The following is a 21,444-nucleotide window of genomic DNA, read 5'->3' as shown; positions in this document are numbered from 1 at the left end:
CTGCCTTTTCTCCATGCCACAGGACACTTGAATTATGCGAAACCGGCGCATGTGTACTTGCAAGATTGCCTACATCTACTGAGTATATTACCCAAAGAAGAGTTCGACAAATTTATCACCAGAGGGTTCTTCACCATTCGCCGAAGTAACAAATTTTGGTGCGGTGTTTGGACCGATATGACCATCGAACAAATGTTAATGCGGGCGATGAAAAGCAGCGATGGGTTGACTGGTGGCAGAGGGATCACTGCATCAACTATCGCTACATAAGTGAAGTCGATGCCCGCAAGCTCCAGAATCGTAGAGGCAGTTGAGTGATTTGCATCTATTAATTATGCTTCCTCAGAGCAACACGTAGAGTTACGTGATGCAAATCAGAAGCTAAATGCCAAGCACCTAAAAGTTTTAATAACTTGGGTAAGACTGCACAACCCTTTTACAAAACCTCCTCAGCTGTCTTCTCTCTCTACAGGTGTATTGGCTGACTCTACTACAAATTGTGACGAGGCCAGTGATATTGGTCTTTCTGCAATAAAAGAGATCGAAGGGCTGAAATTCAGTGAAATCCATTTAAAAAGAAAGTATACCGTCAAATCGTTAGCAGCCGTGACAAAATCTGTCACCATCCGAAATGACACCAATCACGTCAACCCAAACCAGTTGTTCCATCGCATGGTCTGTAATGTGAGAACAGAAGAACATTTAAGAGAAATGTTTAAATATGAACTATGTACATACCCTCCCTCACTGTTCGATGAAACTGGTTTGATGAGGAAAGGAACCAAGTCTTCAATCCTAAAAGTGTTACCAAGTGCAGGAACCAACCACCTCCTGATGATGAGATGGCACTGAAGGTATCATATGTGGTCGATGGAGGGCATCTTCTACATCGTGTTGTTTGGCAACGCCCTGCAACGTTTCAAGTAATATGCCGACAATATAGTGACTATGTTCTCTCCCATTACGGAAGAGCTACTGTCGTGTTCGATGGTTATAGGGAAGAACTCAACACAAAAGATGAGGAACATCTGCAGAAGTCTCGCTCAGCTAGCAACATAGATGTGAAAGTAGAAGACCACATTCACGTCACCTTTGGGCAGAGTGATTTCCTTGCCAACCAGAACAACAAGGAACAGTTAATATTCCTTCTGACATTACACTTGAAGGAAAGAGGGTGTCATGTGCTTAAAGCATATGGGGATGCAGACACTTTGATTGTTTCGACAGCAATCGTAGAGGCTCAAAATGGGATGGAGGTGCGAGTAATAGGTGATGATACTGATCTGTTGGTTTTGTTAATTACTCTTGCTCCCCCATACTGCAGCTTACGCTTAAAGATGATTGTGCCTGGTAAAGGAAATCAGTCAAATAAAATTTGCAATATTCAAGAAATGCAGTATGAAATAGGGGACATGAAGGAAGTTCTGTTGTGTGTTTATGCCTTTACAGGCTGTGACTCTGTGTCCTCAATTGCTTATTTTTAATTATCCTAATGCACAGGCAGGCGATATTGCTGAAGCTGGCCATGATTTTTTTCTATCTTTATATGATTCCTACAAGACACGGAATTTGGATGCTTTACGTCACCAGATATATTTAATGACAGTTGCAAGACAGCCAGTGCAAGGTGAGTTTAAGTTAGCTACTCTACCTCCAACGAAAGCTGCAGCAAGGGAACATTCACAGAGAGTCTACCACCAAGTGCAACAGTGGAATGGATTCAAGAAATGGGGCTGGAAGAAGGTCAGTGGATATCTGCGTCCAACACCAACAACTCTTGCTGCTGCTCCAGAATGGTTGCTACGCCTCATCTCTTGTTCATGCACAGAAGAGTGTTTAAGCGACTGTGATTACCGAAGAAGTGCCCTTCAGTGCACAACCATGTGTACTAACTGCGCTGGATATGGATGCAGTAATATAGATTTTGCCACTGATTCTGATGCGAAAGAAGATGTGTTGACAGATGACGAGGAATGCAAGAATTTTCTGAAACAAATTCAGATAGTGATGAGAATGATGAAGAGAAATGAAAACTCTCTGTGCTTAATGCGTTAAGGTAATAATTTTCGTTTTAGGTTTGTCTAATTATATATGTTTTTTTGTTTTCCATACAGTAAACTCTAATTATCCTTGTAATTAGATGGCGCGGCAAACTTATACCGGACAGTCCGCAAAATGGACAAAGAAGAATACATCTACACGAAATTTCTTTTGGACAATTTAATCGATCATTTGAAAACTGACACATGTTATGTGGAGCTACATTGCATACCTCTTCTTAATGTCAAATTGAATTAAAATTTACAGGTGAATCTTTACAATAACATTATTACTACCTAAACAGACAAGTTTGTTGATTTGCTTTCTCATAAAAAAGTCCACTTTGTTTTTAAGTGTTAAAATACCTTTTCCTTTTTGTGATTTTATTTTCCTACGTAGATTTTTTCAGTAAAGAAGATCGCGGATAATCGAGAGTTTACTGTATTTGTTTTATAGGTGTCAAGCATAGAGATTAGATGTCAAGGATTGTATATTAAAGTATTACTTATATTATGAATATGCTTTTGATCAACAATATTATCATTTTTCTAAACTAATTTCAACAACTCATACCAACCCCCCGCCCCCTCTCCCCTCCAAAACCCGACAGTCTTTTGGTGGAGACTTTTTACCACATTTAAAGTAAAGTGTAATGAACAATGTGGAACATTCAAACCTTTGTTTTTTTGGATGCCCGGGTTCAGAGCTAATTTTACTGTACTAAAATTCACCGTATTTTTGATACATATTTGTGTTGAGGATTATTGGAGAAGCCATTGGGCCACTATGCTGTCTCAGCTAAGAATTAGTTAACGCTGGTCTAATTGATAGAAAGGTTATGTAATTTGCCATATCTCCTAACGCAATATCAAGGGTATGAATGAAAAGACGTATTATTTAGTCTCCGGACCACGTCTGATATTTACTCCGGTGCAATTGCCTGTAAACAGACGATCGTACAGGATTACTCACTGTGTTGCCATTCTGTTTATTTGTTAGTTTAAATGTTAACTTGTGTTCAAACCACTTCAGTTGCTCTGTAAATGTTCACATGGACAAATATAAACAATTTAAGAGTCTGTTCCATAGGCTAAAGAAAACGATGATAAGCGCGTAGATAATATGGTGAAATAATATTGTTAATGAGTAAAGTAGTTCGATAATAGCACAGGTGAATTCTCAGAAAGCGCTTGGACATAATTCTCATCTTAAGTTTGTGCATTTTTGTGTTGAATTCAGTAAAGAATTTAGGTTAGTTTTACTTGGGGAAATGTTTTCTCATATGTTAATTTCCTTGAGCTGCCCCCTGAATGCATAACTATCGAATCCACGATGAACTTGTATATCAGAAATTAGCACTCTACTATCAAATCATTGTGCTTTTATATCGTTGATTTTTTTCTTAAGAATGAATAAAATTTGCTTCATAAGGTCGGGTCAGTGCCCCCCAACATGAGAAAATTAATTAGTTTATTAACTCAGGCTGCAAATAATGTCAATAATGGTGCAAATTAGAACCCTAAACTTTGTCCTTGTATATTCGAATATATTGAAATAATTGGTAATAAATTGACAAATAGTTTAGGGGAGACCGGGGTATTCACAAACACGTAAGCTTTGATTATAAATACCTCTTTCGTTTTTGAAGATAAAATTAAGTTTTTTTTGTGTATAGAAAGCTTGGAGTTTTTCTTGTTCACTAAAGTGCAGAGGAAAGTCAAAATTAACATTTGTCAACAAATCAATAAGATGTTTTAAAATGTACCTATGTTCGCTATTGCCCCAGTGGTCGGGGTAATCCTGAACATACTATTTACTTTAAATTTCCTTTACAAAATAAGCGAAATGCATTAACGTACTTTAAAAATATACCGTAATTTAATATTTAAATCTTTAATAAGAATTATAATTACAGACATAACTAATAAATATTGCAAATAATAAATATAGCGAACTAATTCTAATTATTAACGCTTATTACCAAGATATGATTTATTTCCCAAACCAATTTAATTAACTTATTACTTACTTTTCATTAAAAAAAAAACTATTAAGTTTTTTTAATATATATATATATATATATATATATATATATATATATATATATATATATATATAATTTATTTCACACCATAACGCAATCTCGAACACTCTGGGGTAATGGCGAACATTCTGTCTGGCATTTCCCCATGAGACACCATTTTATTGTTAAAGTTAAAACTAATAGTTGACTGCATATAGGCTAGTAAGATTACAAAGAACTAATACTCAAATATAGGGGAATATATAGCTTCAACTGTAACAATATAGATAAGAGCCAACTTACTTTGCCCACGTTGATGAATCAACGTTATAAGTAAATCGACAAAAACAACAACGTTTTCTTCCTGGCAATCCACTCAACTGACTGTCACCAAATTTGTGCTACACTTTTCCAGGTCTCTCCGCTAGCGTGGTGCAAAATCGTCTGTTTTCTAACAAGCTTCCTTGGGCGTAAACTTGGGTGTTTGGCATTATCTCAGTGTTCGCGAATACTACAGTTTCCCCTACTTTTTAAAGAAGCCTTAAATTCTGTTACGTTTATTATTCTTTGTTCTATCAGCAGCGTCCTACACATTCGAAAAACATGCATCATATCTTGCGCTAAGTCGTTTCCTTACTGAGCGGTGCAGTTTGCCCTCAACCGACATATGACGTACAAACATGGTGGTCATTGTTTCATGCGCACGAGTAGCAGTCCTGAATTCAGTCGCAAATTTCGATTAGTGAGAATGATCACATGAGAGAAAGGAAGGGTTCTCCATGATCAACTGGTTCTGACGTATTTTATAGCGCAATTATTTATTTATTTATTTTTATGAAATCGGTGAAATGTCCATTGAACATACTTTTGATTTCTTACATGACAGTTATTCGTAAAAATTATCACACAAGGACCGAACAGTTTTTAAAAAGTTATTAAAATTTCAGTTAAAAATATGACTTCAAAATTAATACAGTTCTGGAACCTAAAGGTTGTAAGTGGAGTTCGTATAAGAGTCTGCATTATCCTTTTTACAAATATATCACCAACAACAAACTCCTTAGTTGATCAGGTCAGTATATGCATGGTTTCCTTGCACTTAACTTCTTAGTTCTTTAATACATTTTTTTTAACTACAGAGAAGAGGAACTAGTCACTTCATTTCCGTCTAAGAGCTAGAACCTACCTTCTTAATTGTTGACGTTCAGCTTTCCTTTTCATCGCCGAGGTTATATGAGACATGGACCTATAGTTTAAGGTGGAATCCACACCGCAAACATCTGAGTATTTTAATGCTTTCCCACCAAAAATCGAACCCAGAACCATGTGCACGAAAGGTGCATGCTCGTTCCAGTAGGTTAACAGCCTTCGAGCAGGATGCTGAGAAATAAATTAGTATATACTATACAGTTTTGAGAAAAAAATAAGCAGTAATCCAAAGACCTTTTCCCCCTAAAATGCTTCCAATTGCTAGAAGGAATTACAGCAAGATAGTTGCCTGTTTTCCGGTTAGATATTTAAAAGTAAAGTACGAGCTTCCTTGTAAATTGTCAAGAATATTATCCATCATAAAACGAAAGTACTTTCTCGAGAATCATGTATGAATAAACTTTGGTTACAATAGCTCATGACCTGTCTCCTTCTTATCTTGTAGGTTTTTTTTTTTTTTTTAGTTTAATTAACTAGTTGGTAATCAAATCGAATGTAATCGCAATCGTAATTCACTACAGTGCCTAATTAGTCTTAATTACGTATATAGTATTCTCTGGGTTCCCAATTTTTTTTTTTTTTTTTTTTTTTTTTAACTAACGACACACAACACACTTTATTAAACGTCCACGACATCGCGACACACTTGTTTGATTTTTTAAAATAATGATATAATAGTGTAATCGTGTAAGTTTCTATAAAGTAGTGACCGTATGTAGCACTGGCCATTGTTGCTTCCGCTGGAGGTGTTTTAAGTAGATGCTACATGCCTCATGATTTTTAAATTGTGAAATTTCGCGATATATTGGTTGGGAATCACTGTTTAAGAGTTTATTCTTAATGTGGCAATTGGATGTTATAGTCTATGTTGATATTTCGTATGTGGACGGTGGTCTTCCTTCTTGAAAACGACACCAGCGGTCACCGGTTCAGAAGCAGATGTCATCGATCGCTTATGTCCTGACATCCTGCAGCCACAACTTTTCTTTGTCGCCTGCAGTCGATATGACATATATTTCAAAGAAAAAGGATAGGGTTTATCGGCATCTTTTCATCCAGGATTAAATGCGGAGCTTCAACCTTTTTTCATGTTTATTAAAGTTTATTCCTATGTAGTATTTTTCAGTTCAAATACTATTTGCATCTTGTAAATTGTTTAAAAATCGATAAGGAATTACATCAACATGGTGTAAGCCTTTCTAGCGTACTATTCTAATCGTCCGTACTATTTTTTTTCTGTTTACTTTCCTAACCCTTAGGTGAATGTCTAGATGAATGTCAAGAGAATGTCCAGGAACCCTGTATCTACTTTCCTTATGTAACAATAACAGGACATGAATAAAATGTATAGAAAACAATTGATAGTTCGTACAATGTCTCACAAGTGCCAATGTTTATCATATTAAAGGTGCATTGTCTTGATTATACTGTGTGTTACACTCGAGATCTTGAACTCTTTGTAGTAATTCTGTGTCATAAGTTTACTCAGATTTTTATCATATCTTCATTTCGCATAATACCATATTTCTCGTGACATCAAGTTCTGACTCCTAAATTTGGAAATTTTCAGTCATTGTGCAAGCTAGGACTGTAAATAATAAATAAAAACTTCAGAATTAGCCGAAACTAGGAGTACTGTAGCGTTCAAAAATACAAGACCACCCGTAATAAAACATGTTTTTCTACTGTTACAGCCACATTTGTTGTTTTATTGAAAAAATATTGACATATTTTGAAAGAATTCATTTTCCGTAAGGAAACACTGTTTTGATTTGGTTTTTGGTGGTTTTCCAAATTTACACGAGCGTTTTCGGATAATTTGTCGCAAGTGAACAAACTTTTATCTTAGATGCAGACACACGTTTATTTTAAACAAAAATCTTCGATTCCTGTTTAGAAAATTATAAGACAAATCAGCATGGCTTCCATGAAAAAAATTTTTATGTTCAGGTGATATGAAAACAGCTACATTATACCCCTGCAAAATCATTAAAAATACACGTTTCCACTGCTTTTCTTGTTTCTCATAATTTATTTAGCTGTTGAAGGTATTAATATTTGTTTACTTACCTTATTAATACTTTATTGGTCCACCGTTTGTGTTGTACACCGCTCTTTATACTTTCTGGCATTGACCTTCCTGAAAAGGTTCTTTCCGGTCGTGAAGCTTTCCCTCATTTCAGCTCTTCGGACATCGCTCTCCGGAGCTCCAATACAGAATCAATCTTCCTTTTTGCTGCTTCTCGGTTTAAGTCCCATACCTCTTCAGTTGGGTTCATGTCTGGCGATCGTGCTGGACCCTCCAACAGAGGAATTTTCATCTCGTTGAACCATTTCTTAGCATTTTGGAGGACATAGCAAGTGTATTATCTAGTTAGTACAATTAAGTCTTTCCTCTTCGCAGCAATTTCGTCTTTGACGGAATCATATATTCCTTCATTAAATCTAAGTATCTATTCATATTTACAGAACCCATGACTACTAACAGACGATTGTCAAGAATAAGTTTTCTGCCACGATTCTTAGACTCGGACCAGTGGTCGAAGTGAGACGGTATATGGTGATATGCCATACTGCCTCTGGTTTTTCAGTGATGAGGGCATACCGCCTCTGCTTTTTCTGTGATCAAGACATACCGCCACTGGAGAGAAGATGCTAAATACCTTTAATAAATCCAATTTTATACACAATAATTGACGCATAGCTTTGCGCGCAAAAATATTTTATTTCTTATGTAGAAATAATTTCTAACTTAACAACACCGACATTTTTGTTATTTTTTGTATTTAAAATGAGTTGCCCTTAAAGAAGTTCATCTAATTTATATTTTGATGTACCATACTAAATTGTTTCTTTCGTATGCATGTGTGTGTCTTTCTTGTCTTAAGTGTCGTGTTTTGAGCATGGGCTGATTTACGGGTTGTCTGCTGAGAGGGGCGGATCTTCCTGGGGTTTGGAATACCCCTCAGTCGAGTAGGGGGTCCAGCAGTTTTCTTGCAGGAAATTAATATAAAAACTAGGATTTTGAACATTTTCGTGTATTAATTCTCTATAATACAACGTAAGGGGGATCTTTTTATTTTTCAGTGTTGTTGTCGGAAGATCAAAATCGGAAGATCAAAGTCTCTCCATGCCCCTCCCCCCGTAACTACAGAGAAACTCTCCAATGATTTTTAGTCATTATGCAAATAGAAATGCAATCTTTTAGGCAACATACTCTCACTGTATTTCAACATTTAGATAGTTGGTATGTCGAGTCAAAATCGAAATAAAACATACCGCCTCTGCTTTTTTTCCACTTCGAACACTGATTCGGACACTTGTTTCGTGTCTTCATGTCGCGTAATGCTTCGGTGAACACACGATTTACTAATGTTCAAGATGTCAGCTATCACTTTTGTCACCTTTTATTAAACCAATTAATTGACATTCACCATTTCGAAAGAAACACTGCTCCTGTCTCCGATCAAACAGTTGCCTCATGTAAACACAAGTGTAAATAGACTGGCCGTGTGTTGTTTTTTCGATAATTGACGGTAGGGTCGTCAAGTTTATGTTATTTTATGACAGATAGCAGTTTTGTAGACTAGTAAAAATCCGTGAAAATTAAATTTTGCGACAGACTTTCAAGCTTAAAAAATCGATTTATGGTGTAATCACTTGTACACAGATAGATTCTTACCAGAAAATGAATGTATTTTCGTGTTTTGTCGCACCTCCATACTTAAGTATTGCGTATTTTGTTTTATACTAATCCTTTTCTTCGGCTCATATGAGTACGTTCATTTCCGGCAAAGTAAAAAATCCCGGTTATAGTTGGGAAAACTACCAAATCCAATTCAAAACAGTGTTTCCTTATGTAAAATAACTTGTTCTTTCAAAATATGTAATTATCTTTTTCAATAAAACAACAAATGTGATTGTAACAGTAGAAAATCATGTTAGATACAATTCGGCCGCTATGCTCTGATTTTTGTGTGTGCTATCTAAGAGTGTAACGTTAGTGCCTACGTACACTCATGTCCAAAATTATTGTCGCATATCTATAAATATGTTGTTGTAGAAATATAATTTGACAACGATTTCGCCTGGTATGTCTTACAATGTTAGTATGTGTATAATCGGCAAAGACATGTATGTGGTAAATTTCATGTCAAAAGAGCAGTAAATAAGAACAATAAAACAAAAATAAAACTTTCTTGTCATTTAGCAACATTTTGTTTTACTTGTGCTAATTTTCGTATTTATAATTCTTTCCTTATGAAATTTACCACAAATATACATTTCCCGATTATGCACATAGTATTAAAAGTACCCTGCACATCATTATCAAATTATATTCTTACAAGAAGACAATTATATATATGCGACAATCATTTTGGACATGAGTGTACATCCGTTACTCCACACGATAAGTCTTGAATGAAAGCAAATTTTTAAATTCTGTATTATGCAATAGATAGCTAGAGCAGTTATCTTGGCCGAGTTCGTTAACCGGTTAGCATCTACACGGGTAAGAGATTTTGACGGTGGCTATCCATATCCTATTTTCTACTATTGGAACAAATATAGTAGAAGTTATGTATCGCGCTCCGTTAAATTACAGCAAACACTATACAGCGGTAGAAATCTACCGGATGAAACTGAAACTTTTAGTGCGTAATCCTTTTTGTCTGTCTAACAGTTTATTAGGATCATGCTAGTGCGCCTTATAAGATCGTAATGTTAGTGCGTTTGTTACTCCACATGATAACTCATGACGAAGGCGGTTTTTTTATTTATTTTTATTTTTGTAATAGCTAGAGGGATTATCTCGGTCTAATTCATAAATGGAGTCAATCCATTAATTTCATGGGTAACAGTAATTTATATCCAAATTACTACCAATATGCTCATATGCATGCATAGACCAGTTGTAGGTATACTTCAGTATACATGGTCTGTTCTGAAAGTAAGGAAACAAGTGGCATTTCGTGCAAGTGCACTTGATCGAGAAACCAGTGGCGGGGAAAGTGGGAAACTTTCAGCTTTACAATGCGACAGAGCTCAGTTGATTTCGAACAGTCGAAGCGAGTGGCCAGGCTCGATAGTGTGCTCCTGTTTCGTTGGAGCAGAGGCACGCGTTGAAGTTCTGCGTTGAACTGAGGAAGTTCCCTACCGAGACGTTCGACATGATCAAGACACCATACAGCAATGATGCCTTGTGCATATCGCCACTTTTTAAATAGCACAAAGCGTTTACAGACGACTGAGATGATGTCCATGATGAGTAACGATCTAGGCGCACGTCGACGACAATTGCGGACGGTAATATTAATTGTGTGCATGTTTTATTGAACACTGATCGGTGTTTAAGAGTGCGTAGATTGCAGAAGAGTCAGGAATTCCGAAAACGCAAGTTCATGAAGTTGTAACTGAACATTTACAAACGTTCGATTGGTGTCAGAGGTTTTAACCGGAAGAGGCATAACCATGCTTCCCGAACCACATACAATCCCGATCTCCCTCCATGTGACTTCTTCCTGTTACCGAGGATAAAAAGCGCGTTGAAAAACACCGATACGATTCTGTAGAAGGCATCCAAAGGACCGCGACAAAGGTGCTGAATGTGATTCCAGAAAAAGACTTCGGATATGTTTAGAAACGGTGGGAAAATCGCTTAGTTCGCTGTGTCGATGCTGAAGGTTCTTATTTTGAAGAATACTAGGTGTATTGAAAGATTTGGCCAAATAAAATGTGTTTTCTGTACTCAATCTTCTTATTTTGAGGACATACCCTGTAGTAGAGATTTAGATAAAAAATATAGCTAGTATGATTTTTAGCATCGTAATTTTCTACCTGTGTGAAAGTGGCTCTCACTACCGTCTCAATTTGATTACTGCTGTTGATAAGACTGGCAGGGCATGCAATGTTTTATTCGTATGAACTCACTAGCTTGAATTTTGTAGAATAGTCTTGTCTCATCCTGAAGGTAGGTTCTGGCCGATTTACCGAAGTTAGCTATGTGGTAGATCGACCAGTAGAGCAGATGTAGGATGTCCAGTTTTGTCCCAATATTTCTCAAAAAGTATAAGAAAAACTGGTAATATGGATTTGGAATGAAGGGATAGATTGTATATTAGTTTTTAGATTCCACGTATACAAGAAATGTGTAATTATGGCTTCGTTACACAAATACTTATTTTTACGCTGAATTAACATTTCTCCGATATAAGAAACTCGTATTTCTTTTGTCGTTAAAGAAGCCACTTCCTTGACAGAGTTGGAATAGTTATTTCCTAGAATTTACTGTACGTTGCTCGAAAGAGAGAATGCAGTGGTAATATTAAACTCATTTTTGGAACTAAGTAGTCAGATAGCTAGCATGGATTTTGCAATGTTTGTTTTGGGTCTATCCCAGCTGAGATCATGTGTCCTTTGAATTGACAGACACCCATATTACCAGTTTGACCATTCAGTACCTGTACATTTTAAAACTCATTCTGATTTTGCAACATGATTAAGATAAGAACTCCAGAAATGAGCTTTAAAGTGATTATAACGTTTAGCCACTTCTTTCTACGGCAAAGATGTACGACATTCACACACTGGTGGAACTAGTGCTCGGACGCTTAAGATAAACACATACAGGTAAATAATAAAATTTAGTTTGTAGAATAGTATCAAAGCTTTAGCTACTTTTACATTTGGTATTTAGTATATAATAGAATTATGCTATGCGATTATTAATACAATAATGTATTTTTTCTTTCATTTCAGATAAACGAACTAAGTCATGTCAACATCCCTGTCATGCTCCTGCCAGACGATTTCCGAGCCTACTCTAAACTCAAAGTGGACAACCATTTGTTCAATAAGTATGTTATGACAATATTTTTTAAGCATTAAATGTATATCTTTGGACATCTTTTAGCATTTTTTTTTTTCTCGTACGTAAATCTAAGAGAGTTTTATACAGAATATTTTTCGAATTATCTTTAGCAAATTTAGTTCCACTTTTTCATTTATAATAGTAATAACGTAATGAAATTTCTTTGTTCTTATTTTACTGATTTTTTTTTTTTTTTAAATATGAAAATTTTCACTTTTTTAATAGTACTGATTATCATAAATCCTGGTAAAGGAACAAACTAAAGACTTGGTGTTTAACTTCATTGCATTGTCAGCGGAAATAAGCAAAACACATTATTATTATTATTATTATTATTACTATTACTATTTTAATATCAAATATAGCATTTTGTCGTATTTTTTAAAATTCGTGAAACGCAAAGCCTTTCGCGGTGGCTAGTGACTAGCGCACGTTCGTGTTTGTTGTGCATAGTCCCGGATTGAATTCCCAGTGAAAGAACTTAAAATAGTTTGAAGCCTTACGATGGATTGGATTCCACCTCAAAAGCTGTAGGTCACTCTCATACAGCTTTGGTGTTGAAAGACAGCTCCAAACTTCATACAAATAAGAGTAACAAAACATACAATGTGCTAGATATTATGTCTGTTCTTTTAAGTAGGTACAGTTAAGAATATCAAGTTCGTATGCGTTTTGTTAATAATTGTCTCAGATTAATGAAAAATGAAATATGACACACAAAGTGTAAATATATTTCTGACGAATAATGAAACATCAACCTAAAAATGTAATAACTTGTGCAATTAGAAACGTGATAGTTTTGTCCTAGTTCTTCCGGTTGGGCAAATAATAATCTTATTTCCAAAAGAGGAAGAAATAAGTGATATTTGAAACTAGTGCATAATTTTCAGAGATCAATCGTGAAATTAATGTGTATTTTAGTAATGTATAAGTTACGCAATAACAATAGTATTGCTGTGTAATGATATGGTTAACCAGAAAATCGAATTCGTGTTTTTTTTTCTCTCTCTCTCTCTCTCTTTCCCTATGTTTTGTAAACAAATCCGCTTACGTGACTATTTGAGCATTCATTTTTGGAGCAAGATTGCAAGTTCAATATCAAGTCGCACATGTGAGCTTCATATAGAAAGTGTTGTATACATACAGAAAATACTTTCTGTACTGTTTCTTTCTTCTCGGAATTCTCGTTTCACCTGTTGTTTTGTCATGTAACATATAGAGCATAAGAGCGGAACGCAAAACTTAGAACTTGATTTCTAATATTTTCCGGTATCTGCTTCGCTTTTTAAGTTTACATAAGGTGTTTTTTCAACCATTTGTTGCAAGTAGTGTGTGGATTATTGATAAAGGAAACAAATTTTCAACGAACTTAAAAAGTTCGTTACTGAATTCTCTATGTGTGTGTGTCTGTTATTTGCGAATTTTTCAATGTTGAGCTCTCCATTCGATAGCGCATCGAAAACTATGTGAAAGAAGTGATGAAATTTTTCGTGTGTGTCTAACCGTTCCCGAGATATTGGCCAAAAAAGTTTCGATTTCTGGAGATTTGAGGATCCATTTCTCGGGAACCGTAAGTGCTAGAGAGATCATATTGATGTTGATCAATACCTAAGGGGATGATGAACATTTTGGTACCAAATAGTAACCGGTGGCCAATGGCCAACTGGGCATTATTCGCCAGATATTGGCCAAAAACAGTTCGGATTTCGGGAGATTGAAGGAGGTATATCTCGGTAACCGTAAGTCATAGAGAGATGATATTTTGCGAATTTTTCAATTTTGAGCATGTGTCTTCGTAAAACAACATATCGTAGAACGTTTTTACACAGCTCTTAAACAAAACATGCAGAAAAGATTTAGTACTTAAGGAAGTTATAACTGGATAAATATATTACAAGAATTGTTTAATGAGTATAATAATCTGGTACATAGAACAATTGGTATAAAGCCTATAGAGGTTAATAAGAAAAATTAATTCTTTTTAAGTTCGTTCTGGCAATTCTCTTGAAGCATTCTTAACTGGTTTTCGTATACATTAATAAGCTAATCAATAATTATTCTAGCAGAGTAAAAAACATCAACTGCATCGAATTGGCAGTAAACGACATAATTTTTAACGCCATAAAATGTGTTTTTTGTCGAAACTACACATGAGAATTGACCCACTGGCATGTCAAGTGTTCAGCTCGATACCATCTATCCATTGATATACAGTATTGTATTCAAACGAAAACCAAATTTTAAGAGTTAACCAAAATTTCTGATTGCATATATTTTAATAATCGATCTCTATATAGGAAAGGAATGGGAAAAGATGACTGCTAACATCAAGAAATATCATTGGACGTTCGTAAACGATTTATTAAGACACTGCTATGGAGCGTGGCGCTTTACGGATCAGAGACGTGGACATTGAGAAAAGCTGAAATATCCAAGCTGTAAGCATTTAAAATGCGGTGTTGGCGCAGAATGCTGTGCATATTATGGACCGAAAGGAAAAGTAATGACGTATTAAAGGAAGCTAATGAAGGACGGCAAGATTATGAAGATAATAGGAAAAAGGAGAAACAGCATACTTGGTCATCTTATTCGGCACTCCGTTTGGAAATCTGTTTTACGTCCCATGGTTATGCCGGTTAGGCTGAAGGAGATGGTGAGAAATGAATGAAATGGTGGAATGAAGGAAGTGGGAGGAAACGGGACAACCCCAAGATAAACGCACGCACATGGTGTTTGTCCACCATAAAGTTTACTTGGTGCGAGCTGGGATCGGATCAAGAACCCCATGCACCGGAGGTGAGGCTCTACCACTGAGCCACAGCGACCCCGGCACTCCGATTGTATCATCGTGTTGATAAAGAGAAAGGCAGAAGGAAAATCAGGAAGACGACGACCAAGGATAGAATATGTAGATGCAATTACGAGAAAGTATAAAAGAGCTCTCCCAGGGGAGAGAGAGAAGTTTTAAAACTTCCATGTTGCCCACCAATCTGTGGTTGGGGTGACAAAGATGTTGATCTCTATATTGCCTTGCTGCTGTCATAATGGAAAGCTTAATCAGTACCGGTATATACTTGTTTGTTTCATCTTAATAGGTAATGTGGTTATCGTACAACATGAATTTTTAGGTTTAGAGGGAAGTTTGTTTTCCTCGGACACTACGCGTAAGGATTTACACTCGCATACATCTCTTTGTTCGGTTCAATGAAACCTATCGATTGGTATGTCTCATCGCTAACAAGGATGTAGGAATAAGAAAAACATATTCGAATAACAGCGTTTCCTAGCGTGTGAGTATTGCTTTCACTTTATTTCCGGAGTTCTATAAAGACATAACAGTAGTTCATAATGGGTTTGGAAAATTATATGTTCCAGCTGTAAATAAGGATGTTTCGCATCTGAAAACATCCCCAAGAAATGTTTCCGCCTACTTTACTAGATGGAAGGGAATGTTACTTTATTCAGATTAAGTTTTAGAATTGTAGTGCTACACTAACAAAAGTTTAGGAAAACTAGTCAGTCTTCTGTAGTATTAATTTTGCTATGTTCAGCGAAAGTGCTGAAATAGTTTACGGTTCTTCCCGTAACGCAGATTTCGTGATGCGGGTTTTAAAGTGGGCGTGGCTTTTGTAGTCTGCATTCAGTCTGCGGCACCACGCGGGGTCCCAAGCAGTCTAGAGTATCTGTAACCAACACGTAAGCCTAATTTCATTACGTTTCTTGGCGCAGACGCTAAGCGTACATCAGCTGACGTTCAAAAGAATATTTGTAGGCGACTTGCGTGTACATTCGATTGAGAAATAAAGAAGAGGGGGAGCGGGAACTACTTCCCTAAATAGGTTGACGAATTACATTTCAAGATTAAAATCATTTAATGATTAGTAACAATCCCATCGAACAGAAAAAGATAATTTATTATAATGAAAGTAATTAATTAATTTTCCTTCAGTTTTCAGATATGTATATCGATCGGTTCGTTGCTTGAAATGGTATAAACCGAGATATTATTTCAGGAAGTTCGACCAATATTATGTTGTTTAGATTTCCGTTTCCTGCTGTGACCTTCATTTGAGTCCTTTCTGCATCAGTAAATATTTTATAATCTATATATACACACCTAAGTGAGGGAAATTTGTCATCTTTACATCGAAGAAACTATAGAAGCAGTTTTAAACCCCTTTTGCGTTTCGTGCCCATGTTTTTTGTAGTCGAATAGTTAAACAGGCTGTTCTTTGTATGCGTTATTGTGAGTTTAATTTCCGGTGGAACGGAATTTATGGTGGGGCAAGAGAACTATTCGCATTAGAAGAGGGGAAATTAGGCCCAGGAAATCAAAAAATAACTCGATGGCAGTTAATGTGTTAATAATACATAACGCAACAAGCCATCTGACCAACCAGAGCTTCTTGTAGGATGTAATGCCATGAGTTTATTTATTTATTTGTTTATCGGATCAAAAGTTAATTTAAATAATTAATAAGTTTACCCCACCTAGTGTGCGCTCCAGTTGTATACTTCGAGCTTGCTTACTTGAAATGTATACTTCTCACTTTTGGACACAAGACACTTTTACGTATAATAATTTCTTGTATCTATTGACGTTCTGTTACTAAGTATATGAAATTGAATCTGTGTTATGTTAGAATCATTTACTGGGGTTTTAAAACAATTCCTACGTAATATGCTTCATTTCTGACAGAAGTGGGGGAATTTCAGTTTGACGCACACATCAATTAGAACGGACTCCAAATAGGCCTATCTGCATATCACTCATTAGCAGCACGAATCATCTTGCTTCCCTTCTTCATAATTATTCAGAACTGATCTGGGCAACACATCAATCGCTTCAGTATTTTTGGTCGTTTGGCAATATTTTGTAAGCAAGCCAAAAAATGTTATATTAGCAGAATTGTTTACCTACTTCAGTGTGGCATTGCAACATTGGAATAGTTATCATTTGTTACGATATAAGTTATTTGAAGTACAAGTAAAATAAAAGTAATAATATCTTTTGAGATCACTGATGCACAAGTATATGGTTTTTTTTTTTTTTTTTTTTTTTTTTTTACATCATATAGTACGGAGATGAAATGCACAAATACATCAATAGCTTAACTATTTCTTGCAAAGTTAAAATCTAAAGTAACTGATTTTTAAAGAATTAAGTAAAATGTTATCATAGTGTTAAAAGAAATGAAAATTCGTTCAGGTTTCTCCTGATCTAGAGTACTTTGTCAAGGCGTGATTTTTTCCGCTTAAAAAGTGATCGGAATTACATGTAAGTGCCTCAGGAATAGTGTCAAATGGAACATCCTAGATACTGTGCAGATTTTTTTTTTTTTTTTTAAGAAAGTAATAAGTAAATTTATAAACAATATTAAATACAGTTTGTCAATTTATGCTTAATTATGTGAATGGATAGCATGTGAGTGGACTGCGCTAGGGTCCATTGTTTTGGTTTTCGCTGTGACTACAGAAGCAATCATAGAATGTGTACACTTAAATATACACTGCTAAAATAATTTGAATTCCAATGCCGGTTTCTCTTGTTCCAAGGAGTTTCGTAGCCTGAAACTGGGCATGCACTCCCGTGCTTCTCAGCTTAGACGACTATCTTGACAACAGTGATGCCAATCTGAAACGCCACAAAATCCTATCTCAAAAGGCAGAAATTCCCATTTTGCTCTTGAATTTCCCACGCGATACGAACTTAATTACAAAAATTCAAAACTTATAAAAGTATGTCACTCACTTTCTTCAACATATGAATGAATTATTTGTAAATTTTGATCTACATTTATGTAGTAGTTTATGAATAGTATCTTCCTGAAAGAAATTGTTGAAAATATTGACCAAAACGAGTACATTTTGTTGTTAAAACTGCATGTTTTAAGCACGCTTTTGTGTTTCGTAGCCGTTTACAGAACGTAACGAAACTAGACAAGTTTCTGGAGTCAGTACGTGTCGAACGTTTTGTAAGTTGGTTGTTTCTTGTTTCGTGGTATTTTCTTCTTTTTATTTTTCTATACCAGATTACAATTTACGTTCCTTAGCACTTGTTTCTTGATTCTTAAGCCACTGATTAAATCTATTCCATATTAATATAGATTTTACAGTCAAAATTTGACAATTCGAACTCATTTCACGCCTATTGAAGACTCGTTAGTCTACTTCCTGCCAGTTCAGATTTTTTTTTTTTTTGCATTGATAAAGTAAATATATGAAAACCCCATGTATCCTGTCAATTGTACGAAAATTCCCGTTATTTCTATTCGAGAAATTGTCATAATCTTGCAAAATGGAATTTTTCCCACTGGTTGGCAGCACTACTTGACAATAGGAAGTTTTTTAGCAGTTGGAGTAAGTGAATCGTTATATTTGACTACTTAATTCTTTTAAAAATAGTTACTGTAGGTTTTAACTTTTCAAAACACAGTAAAACTATTGGTAATTTGTACCATTTGATGTTCCTGGATAATGTATTTAAAAGTCTCCTTTCTGTGCTCTCTGACTTTCTGGTTGTTGGATATATGGAATGCTGGAATTATTGTAACTTACAAACTGCTGGTCCCACCATCAAGACCTCTCTCCTCGTTTGACAGTTTGTTTCCACTGTTACTCCTTGTTTGTATCAATTATATACAACCTCACCCCCAACTGTTATTTTAAACCATCTTGCATTTGTTGAAAATATCAACGTACCGACAACGATTTCATGTTTGCTTTGTACTCATTCTCATCTTTACTTTAGAAAGTAAACTTCCATACGTTCTTTGAGGAATGCCTTCCACAGTATCCTGTTCTTTTCTCTACACTTTTAATACTAGTGAATTTTATGGTTCTGATTTTCTCAAATAGACGTTCGATCACTTCATAGGCGTAACTAGAGGTGGTCAGGCCTCCCTAAAATATTGTTGCCCTCCTTAGAATACCGTACAACCACAGGAAGGTTCTTCCAATAATCAAAAGTAAGGGACAACTCCTTCCCCTAGCAAAGTATCCTAGTTACGCCAGCTGCTCAATTGGTTCCATGCTTTGAACATGTGAGATTTTGGCACATGTCTAGCGTCTCAACTAAGTCAGTTTGAAATTACGTTGAGTGTAAATCCGTGTTTTTATTTTGTTTTGGAACAAGAGAATGCCGGTTTCTCTTGTTGGATGCTGATTGGGTCTGTTTTGTTTCGTTGTCAGGTATCATCTTGTTGGAAACAAGACTAATTGAAAGAGGGTCAGAAATTCTCTAAGAAATGTAATATGCAGGTTAAAGGTGGGCCATGCAGTTAAGTGATTGTCATTTGTTCTGTGAATTATGAAAATCATATCGAAACAAATGTATTGAGATGGTAATAATGAAAAAAGGATTCATACATATGGTGATCAGAAAAATGGAAACACCTGAACGAAATTGCAACTTACCAGATTAATATGGTGTCGGGCTACCTTTCGCCTTCAGAACAGCCTTGATGCGACGTGGGATGGAAGCATAGAGGTCGTGAATGGTAGCAAGTGGAACTTTACACCATTCCTCGTGCAGGGCATCGGCCAGTTCTGTGAGAGAGGATGGAGGTGGAAATCGTCGCCGGAGTCGTGTTTCCAAGACGGACCACAGATGTTTAATTATGTTGAGATATGGGGATTGGGCGGGTCAGGGGAGGTGTTGAACTTCATCCCGATGTTCGTCAAACCATGCTGCAACAACGCAAGCTGTGTGAATGGGTGCATTATCATCTTGGAAGATGGCGTCATTGTCCGGGAACAACATTCAGACCATAGGATGCAAGTGGTCTCCTAAAATTGCGACATAATCGTTGGCAGTGATTCGTCCGCTAAGTGTGACCACAGGACCCAATGAAAATCATGATATGGCGGCCCACAGCATCACCGAGCCGCCGCCATGTTTCACAGTTGGGCGAAGACACTGCAGATCATAAGCTTCTTTGGGCGTTCTCCACACATAAACACTGCCCGTGGTTGGGAATAGGGTGAAGGATGACTCATCCGACCATATCACACGTTTCCAGTTCTCAACGGTCCAAGTTGCATGGTCGCGGCACCATTTGCGGCGTGCGAAAGCGTTATGGTCCCTGATGAGCGGTTTGGCCCGTGAAACACGACCCCGTAAGTTCATGTCATGTAATTCGCGGCGGACTGTGATTGTCGAAACAGGGTGGGGGAGGTGCCGATTGAGTTCCTCTGTCACTTGCTCCGCAGTGGCACGACGGTTCTGCGTGACAATGCGCTTCAATACCCGGCGTGACCTGTCACTCATGATTTTCTTCCGCCCACTGTTTCGCTTCCCCGATGTGGTTTTCCCGTGTGTTGTGTAGGCCGTCATCACCTTCGACACTCCCACGCGACACACCTAACACAGTAGCCACTGCCGTCACACTCACTCCACATAACCGCGCACCAACAATTTGCCCTCTTTGAAAATCTAAAAGGTCTCCCATTTTACACTACCTCCGTCTGCTGCAGCCACTGGACACTGCTGTTCCACTGCGCCTGACGTAGTATGGAGACCGACCTAACACACCACCACCAGCGGTCCGGCGCTGCGGGCGCCACGACACCACTGCCAACCCATACATCTGACGTGTTGCCAACTACAGGTGTTTCCATTTTTCTGGTCACCATCTGTATGTCCGTAAGCCTTAGAGCTCGTGGATATAAATGTTATCCGTGGGTGAGTAACACTTTAAGCTTCAATGAATGTTGTTTAGATTCCACCACATTTCAAGAAAATAAATCCCCACGTTAAGCAGGTTTGCATATCCAGACTCCTAACATTGAAACATTTACGATCACTACAATCCTAATCATTTCACGGATTCAACCTATCTTATATAAGTTGTTAGGACATAAAGTCGAATGTGATTTATTGGAAAAAGCTTCAGTCAACGCAACCTAAAGTGGTGAAATGTACAGTGTAGTTATTTTCAGTACGTAAAAGAATGTCCTGCCCATCGATAGAAACGCTTTGTAACTAGCTGACATATGGATTTTGCTTCTTCTTCTTCTTTTTTTTTCAAGCAACTTTGGATAAGTAACCAGTATGGAAGTGGTACAGATTATTAATGGAGTCAGCATACTCAGACTCCATCATATCTAGAAAACGAACATAATATACGACTTTGATTTCTAATCAGGTTGAAAGGGAGCAGGAAGTAGTACAGCTGAATTTTTATGAACCATCTACAACATATATTGAACATTCAGTGTCTAATGTACGAAGACGTACATCATATTGCAACAAAATTCAAGCGACTTTGTTTAATGATGATAGTCTAGCTCAAACTAACAG

The 21,444-nt window shown here is 36.6% G+C and overlaps 1 protein-coding gene across 1 annotated transcript in view; it reads left to right on the top strand.

Annotated features, from left to right (window-relative positions):
- The window catches only part of PIP4K (phosphatidylinositol 5-phosphate 4-kinase), a 183,999-nt gene that overhangs the window by 50,826 nt on the left and 111,729 nt on the right, over nucleotides 1-21,444 (top strand). Inside the window, exon 2 of the mRNA XM_081740006.1 lies at nucleotides 12,032-12,129. Coding sequence (XP_081596132.1) covers nucleotides 12,032-12,129 — 98 coding nt within the window. The remainder of the gene's footprint in view (nucleotides 1-12,031; nucleotides 12,130-21,444) is intronic.

Source organism: Thermobia domestica, chromosome 15 (genome assembly GCF_964235325.1).
Source record: "Thermobia domestica chromosome 15, izTheDome1.hap1.1, whole genome shotgun sequence".
Lineage (NCBI taxonomy): Eukaryota > Metazoa > Arthropoda > Insecta > Zygentoma > Lepismatidae > Thermobia > Thermobia domestica.
This window is presented reverse-complemented; position numbering and strand designations above follow the sequence as displayed.